Raw genomic sequence first — 8569 nt, forward strand, 5'->3', positions numbered from 1 at the left:
TAGAATAGATGAGTATTTCTTATCACAAGAAATTTCATCAACCCAACACGCTTTCAATGCTGAAATTAAGAATGTACCTACATAGTAAGGCATGTTGTAGTTAATACCCACGATATATTTCGATAGATAGGTACATATTGACGCTCTTAATACTAATTACACGGATATTCATTAAGTTTTTCTAAAGGTTGGTATTCTCTAACATCATATTACACAACGAATCCATTAGTATAAGTTTTAAAATATAAATTGCACCTTTTTTACTACACCTTGTACGCGAATTTTACGATAAATTCGATCTAATGTAATATAGTACATATATGAGCCAGCGAATTCAGCTTTTAGCCGTAAACGAGAATGTTGTTTGGTATAAACAATGACTTCGCGTATGATCATCATAATGATTATGATGACGACGATGTCGATCTTTGTCACTATGATATAGGTATCATATATGGTTGTAATGTTACATGTGGTGAAAATATAACAAAAACTAATTGTAGCAATAGCCAAGTAGGTACTCATGAAAGAAAGGTTTTTTGCAAATATTCTAATATTTTCTTATCGAATATACTTATTTCAATTTTATCAGAAATGTATAAATGTAGTGATCGTGAATAGTAATAGTTAAACTTTAATAAATATGAATAATGTATTTATGATGTACAGGGCGGTTCAATGCCAAACACCTCGTCAAGTGTGCCGTTCTTGCTGACGTCGTCAATGCAGTCGATCCGGTCGCGGCGGCCGTCCACGTGCAACTCGCAGGGCTCCGGCATCCTGCAGCAGCTGAGCAGCGGCATGGTAAGGCATCTGCCCATGGGCTCTCACGGCAGCGTGCAGGCGCCAGGCAGCCAGTGGCCCATCCTGCAGGGCGCCACTGCCGCCGGCTACAACGCGCTGCAGAGCACCGCTATGGCAGTGAGGAAGTGCCCCTCCCTCAATATTACTCTCACCCGTTGAACGCCCCGCTCGCCGCTCGTAACACAAGACAGCGCACTTCTCGCCGCTCGCAGCGGACGACGGACGCCAGCTGTCGCCAGACGCCTCTCCGCTACCATTTTACCGCTTTCATAACAATCGCAGCCGGCAACGGCACTCCCCGTCCGATCCTCCTGTATAGTAGATTATCATGTCGATGTTGTAATGTTACATTTTTTTGCAATAGTTGTCTAACAATGATCCATCGATTTTTTTCTAAGCTCTTTGTACAAATTATATGTGTTAGAAAAAACGTAACTAATTATATCATCGAGATTCTTGTCGCTTACGAAATATCTATATACTTACTCAGTTTATTTATAATTATCGGTTTGCTTCTAAACTGTGCCAGCAAGGAATGGAAAACTGTAAAGCTTTAATAATTATAATGTGGACATATCACTTTTTCGTCGGCCAAAGAAAAAATTATAAAATGTCCAATTCTGTTTAGTTAAGATATTAAAATAAATATTTAATAAACATTAAAGAGATGTTACCAAACTGATAGTGTACAGCAAGATTGTTGTATTATGGTGCTGTGATATGGTATTGTTATATTTAGTAGATACTACTTTAAAGTAGAAATTTAATTTTCTGTTATTATAATAAACGTTAAAATAGTTATTCATTTTATCGAGCCAAAGAATAATCTTGGCTAAAAAAGTTGAAAATGTGCCAAAAATGTATAACCTATTTTTAAAGATAAGGTAAAACATCACAACAAACGTTGAACATGATGGCATTTTATCGAGTAAACGTCAGTGAAAACAGAGGATTACTGAAACGTGGCGACGCGACGCTCTCTGCCACGACAGTAGGATAGATTCCACTCCTGTGTCGTGTATTATTTATTGTAATGTTGCACTGTAATCTGTATAACGGAATTATAGATGAGTAGTTAGTAAGGGCACCTATCCTTTTTCGTTGTACTCAAGTATTTACACATTATAAAGTAAGTAGCTTTAAATTTATTAAGCTTATCTTTATATATTAAGATTCCTTCAAGATTCCATTGTGTTATGTTTTACTCTGTTATGTGCACAGACTTATATACATATGTTATGTGACTTACCGCGACGCGATAGTAAAATATTACTGACTGTTTATTAAAGACTATAATTTTATGTCATGTAATAAAAATATTTTTAAGTCATATTTAAAATATTATAGTTGACTACAAAAGGTTACTTATATAACGCCAGCAACCTCACAGAACGTGATAGCTAACATCATAAAGAATAAAGTTTATTCGACTAGTTTTGAGAAAGTTCGTAAAATTTTACTTTCATACAATATAAAAATAGGTAATTTAATATTTCGTTTCTATGTTTATAGCTTTCCAGAAAAAGAAATTAAAAACCTAATAAAAGTCATGTCAAGTACCTGGTTAAGTATGTCAAAACTCGCAGAACTAAGGTTGATGTTTATCTTGTAGTCCTACGAGATTATTGGTGTTTTACAAGTAAACCTGTATAAACATATTTTTACCAATTGCAACTATATAACTTCGAAAATTACTCACAGCGCACGAGATGCTTTAACAGCCACTTATATATTTAATAGCTACAAAAGCTGTAGAAAAATATTCTCACTGAATGTTGGCTAATATTATAAACTTAAGCGAAAACTGCTGACTTAATTAGCATTCCTTTAAATTGCGTAATAAAAGTCAGTATAACGAGTTAATAAGTCTAGTACCTATTGCTTGTTTGTTTAGCGATCTTGACCGTGTGTTGGTGGATTATGTAGTATGAAATAGTATCTCGAAATCGGGCAGCCGAGGAGAGGTGTCTCAGGCTGAGCAGCGTAGCAGTAGAGTAGAGCTTGGTAGCGTAGTGGAGCGGGCGGGCGGTGCCGGGCTGGCTGCGGCGGCATCTGGCGGCCGCTACCTCCGGCCTCGCACGCGCTTTTTTTAATCACCTTTTATTGTGGTTGCTTGCAGTACCAGCTGTTTTCCGGGCGTACGTAAACATTTGATTAACGTTAGAGCCGCGGCCGCCCCGTAGCGAACACTCGCGGGCTCGCGACGCCCGCGCCGCCCCGCGCCGGCCGCCGCTAGCACCCGTCGCGCGACTCCGCCTCACGCGCACTACCGCACTGAAAATGAGCTTCTCAATTCAATACTTCGTCTTAATTAAAAGTAACAAAATGTAGCAACTGTCATGTAAGTGTCATGCGTCGGCCTAACAATATTCGAAACTTTTTTTTGTAAATCCAATAGATCCGGCACAACAATTATTTTTCGAATATAAAGGAATGCATTGCATGCTGCCATCATTTTAAAAATTTTAGGAACTATTGTAGGCGAGTTTCGTTTGATTTGATTAGAAATGTGTAAGTTTTAACAAATAATGCATCAAGTGACAAAACACATGTCGAGCTCTGAATGATTTAGAATGCAATTAGTGGTTACAGCTGCCCTAGCCGCCCCAGGTGCCAGAACATCGCTCAGAGGCTGCAGAGCGCATCGCGGCGCTGCGCTCTGGGGCGGCGGGGCGACTCGTGTTTCGTTGCGTTTTGCATTGCGCCTGGCGAGCACTTTATGATGCACCTGTTCAATACCTATATATAACTTTGTTTATTGTGCACACTTTCACATTTAAATATCTGTATATCAGTTAATACTGGACCGATTGAATATTATTTAAATTAAATCTTAGACTGCTTAATGAAAAGCTTTTAATATTTAATAATTATATTTATATAATCTTGAGGGAATCGCTAAAATTTAAAATAAATTTGCATCTTCCCAGATGCAGTGTCCCCTGCAAGTCGAGCAAATACATATTTTACTATAATTCGGATATGTGGCACCGAAAACAAATTTTATTTTCCTCAAATTGTAATAAGTTGCTACAAATTGGCAGATCTTGTTAAAACTTTATTTTACACAGGCTTGTCGGAATCGCATTTATTTATATTATTAATAATGAATTGTGATAGGATCCTATGCACGTAATTGCATTTTGATCCGAAGTGAGAAGGGTGCCAAACGCTAAATTTACGTTAAGGAATTATATAAGTCGCATCAATAAAACAAAACGACTGTTTGGAATTCCCAAAAATTCTACGTACCATATAAAAGTAATCCATTTGTTTAAATAAAGTGCCTATTTGATTTCAATTCAGATGATTTGTTTTCGTTTCTCCTTTGAGATTTATCTAAAGAGTTCTACTACATTGTACCTACTCATATCACGCGGCTAAGGTCTACATCGGAAAGTATAGATCTAGTGATATGATAACATAAAGAGAAGTCTTGGCTGACTGCCTCTTCCATTGAATTAATGATTTTTGTAAAAAAAAAAGTGATGGTCCCTTTATGGAGATTGCTAACATATCGAATATTATACTTCTTAATTTAGGACAAGATGTGATTAAATTATAACTAAATTTATTGATTGTCGGCTTTTTTCATAATCGAATTTTCGTTGACATTTTCGCCAGAAGGGACATCGTAAAAAACAGGCACGATAAAACATTTAAATGGACCGGGACTTATACTGAAACATCGACCCAATTTGGAAATCTTATATATTCTGTATTTTTATAAAATCCAATTTATTATTTATACTTTATTGAATGAAATATAAATATTTTTGAGAAAACAAATAATGCTACTTATAGCTTTTTACGCTCTTGTATTTGTGATCTTAATTATATATTGGTCTCATTAAGTATTTATTTATGGTATAAACAGAAAATTATATACCATTATATTGCACTATTTACACTGTAGAACTACCTGATTACATTTCTATAATAAGTAATATAAAACAAAGTCACTAGTTCATTTATATATTGATGATTTTAAATGTGGTTTTCCACTTTTTATCATGACTTTTTATTCTAGAAAATATGTAAATAAATATCTTATTTTCAACTTATATAAAACCGCGGCAAGTCCGGTTCACGTATCCTTCAATGGAATTATAATTTTTATTAAAGTTTTACCTTGTAAGATTGTCCAGAAAGTGAGAAATAGGGATAGGAAATTCCTTGGATTAAGATAAATAAATATCGTAGGTAGTTACCTACATTATCGTAATGTAAAATTAATATATTGGTGTTGTGAACCTGTCCTGAGGAGTATTTGCCTTTATCTATGAAAGTTAGAATGAACACGATATTAACGTTGGATACAACGATAGTCATAATGATACGTGCATGTCCGACATTACTAAAGTTTAATAAAATATGGTTTTTTATTGGTTTGGGTTTGGTAATTGAGAACAAAACATTTGACGTAAGTATTAAAAAATATAAATATGGGTGGCTTTCACATTATGCTGAGTCTATGTAAAACAAAATTTCCTACTTAAGTTTATTAATTGTGCTCAATTGGTGAAATCCAACAACTCCAATAGATAGTTAGTAAAAAAATTTTGACTGCCCGTATTATGCGTCCGATCTGCTAATCGAACATTTTGTAAGGGCGAGGAAAATTATAGTTGTTTATTTGATTAACAAATACTGCAGAAATTTGATGTTTAAAGCCACCCTAATATTATTGGCATGTTGACTATAGAAACTGATTACGGTGAGTAAACTATACTCGTACCTATAAATAAGTACATATTATTCCAATTATTAAAATTTCGATACGTGTTTCAGTCACAATTAAAATTGCGCTATAAATTCCGACTAAGTAAATGTTAGGGATAGGATGAGCGAACGTTGCAATGTCGGCCGAGATGTTCCCATCCAGAACATGGAGAAGCATATTAATTGTCTTGACGACGTTATATTACGTAAATAACAAGTTAAATTAACACAATGTGTGTGCCTATTTGTGACAAACAATGCCACAAAAGGACTGTGTGCTGGTCATAACCTTAACTATTCATTTCTGTAGAAAACGTTCCAAAGTACTTATTATTAACGCTATTAAATTCACATTCTATGAAGTACTTATTCGAGTCTAAGACATTTTATATTTTGAAAACGTTTTAAATATTAATTCTTCGAAGGGTTGTGGTGTTTGCTCATTGTTAGACTTATGAATAAGTTTTACATGTACTACCTACCTATCTACCTTTGTATATTTATCCTTGATATCGCTCTATAAACATTTTATAATATTTGATGTGATTCTACGATATGTACCTACCTTTATGTACCTAAAATATACACGTAGTTAGCATTTGTATTAAATATTGTGCTATCTTGTGATCTTGTTCTGTGAATAGACTTCTTTATAACCTCGACTGCTAACTTTTCTAGGACAAAAGAGATAATATTCGACAATACTTTTGTAAGTTCTTTCCTCGCAGATAGATGCGAAATTAAATTCTTCTCAAAATTTTAGGTGAACTAAATTTTTATCGTGTTTGAGCTTACTCAGGTTAATATAGAATTAAAATAATTACGATTTTTACTCAATTCTATTTCCTGTTATATTTAGATGAAAATTGTTGCCTTAAATTAGGTTTTTTCTGATCTTATTTTAGTAGGAATTACATTCAGACTGAGTCGCCCGAAACTGTTAGGCATTATTTAAGTACAGAACGATTTCGTAACCAAACTTATATTTCTATAGGTCACTTTCTTTCTTTCTTGACTCTAAGCCCTATCACTTTCGATGTAACTTTATAATATAGGAAGTTATCCGTAAAGAGATACAATATATAGAGAATACAATTGCAATTGCAATTATATAGAGAATACCATATATTCACATAAATTATATATTCCCTTATCTGAATGTTTAAATTCCACTTATTAAATAGACGAATAAGATGTTATTAAATAACAGAAGTTAGCATGTATTCAGAGTTGTTGTTTAAATCCAATATTAGGTCCCCTACATGATGAAATATTTACCTAAAAATAAAAATAAAAAAACTGTAGATTGAATGTGTATAGTAAGAATAAATGTTATTTGCGGTTCATGTGAAACAAAATATATAATTACCAATTAAGTCTAAAATAAATATCAAAATCTATACGAAAATATCCAAAATTGTAAACTTATCAAAATGTACCGAAGAGGCATAAACAAATTTATGTTGTTCTTTGTCATTCTATTAATGTATACGTGGCACATATAGAAAAATAAATAAATCATTAAATTATACTGTTATATTTCATTAATTGTGTTGTGTTATGTGTTATATTGCAAGGGGAAGGACGGTCGAACATGCTGCCCAACAAAAAACTTCTAATAAGCTATTTATCTTCTGAACAGGATTACGAATTTTAAAAGAAATTTGAATCCCACCAAAAACATTGTGTATGAAAAAGTGATCAGATCTCGTGTAGCTTGGCCGTTTCTTTACTCTAGAAATATGATATATGCCTATGAAATATTGGTGACGGTAGCAAAACGGCCAATTTTTTTTTTGTTTCCTTTATTTTTTTTTTATATATTTTTTTTTATTTTTTTATTGACCTTGTAGCGACGGCCATCGCCACTATTACCGTAAACTTTCACCTCCTTTTTAAGGAGTTAGGGGATGATTTTTGTAAAATTACCACACACGTATTTTTTTATTTGTCACAAGAACTAATTTTAATATATCCATCAGAAATAGCGCTAGTCAATACAAACTTCCAACCCCTATACCAAAAAAAAAAATAAAAACCTAACCTAACCCATCCCGGGTTAGGTTAGGTTTTTAATTTTTTTGTTGTCTCTGTACTAATTAAGAATTATTAAGAACCATAGGTACAGGAATGACCTTAAAAATTTTGATGATCAGTGAATCAGTCAGTGACGAAATTATGGGTTTATGGACATATGCCGATAAACCCATTTTATATATATAAAATCTAAAGTATACCAGCTACGATATTCAAACTTTGTATGTTTAATTAATGTACTCATTGTATATCTTGAAAATGTTAACTATCCAAAGGAACTAGGCATTGTCCAAACCAAAGTTACGAGGGTTCAAAAATACGAAGAAACGTTTAGAGAAAAGGTAGTAGTGCCCATGCATTTCGCTTGGCTCGTCTTGTAGGCACTATTGAGCCACCAGATCGAAGATTAATGGAACTTTGTAGAACTTGTGTATGTAACAAGGAATAACGCTATATGAAAAAAGACAATCCTACTAATATTATTAAAGCGAAAGTTTGTAAGGATGTATATATGTTTGTTACTCTTTCACGCAAAATCTATTGGACCGTTTGTTAGAAATTTTGTAAAGTGTAGTGGCTAAACTGTAACAGGGTTATATCCCGAAATTCCCACGAGAGAGAAGTCCTGGAGCGCAGCTAGTATAAAATAAATATAATAAAGGAATATGGCACGTACGTTGCGTAATGCATATTGTGAAAGGAACCTATATATAAAAAATTATAAAAACAAAAATACATATTTATTACCCTTGAGTGGAGGACCGCTGTTCCTAAGCCCTTAAAATTAATCCAATTATTAATTGTTAGGAAATACCTACAGACTTCAAAAAAATGTTATTTGTTACCAGAAGGACTTAAAAACTTACGCCTTTTTCAACGCTAGAGCTGGAAATGCTCAGAGCCATCTAGGTACAATATTAAGAATCGTACATTGAAATATAATGCTAGCTAGAGCGTATGAGTTCGGCGAAAGCGTCTGACGTTGCTGAATTTTCGTTGTAGTAAT

General features: G+C 33.7%; 1 protein-coding gene across 11 annotated transcripts in view; it reads left to right on the top strand.

Moving 5' to 3' along the window:
• The window catches only part of bma (black match), a 99876-nt gene extending 92849 nt beyond the window's left edge, over window positions 1–7027 (top strand). For 6 of the 11 annotated variants that reach the window (XM_053768446.2, XM_053768448.2, XM_053768449.2 and 3 more), the window contains one exon: window positions 670–963. In XM_053768446.2, coding sequence (XP_053624421.1) covers window positions 670–963 — 294 coding nt within the window. Of the gene's footprint in view, window positions 1–669; window positions 964–2923 lie in introns of those variants that run through there. The other 5 variants (XM_053768451.1, XM_053768452.1, XM_053768453.1 and 2 more) reach the window with 1 other exon arrangement.
• The last annotated feature ends 1542 nt before the right edge of the window (window positions 7028–8569 follow it).

Source organism: Plodia interpunctella, chromosome Z (genome assembly GCF_027563975.2).
Source record: "Plodia interpunctella isolate USDA-ARS_2022_Savannah chromosome Z, ilPloInte3.2, whole genome shotgun sequence".
NCBI lineage: Eukaryota > Metazoa > Arthropoda > Insecta > Lepidoptera > Pyralidae > Plodia > Plodia interpunctella.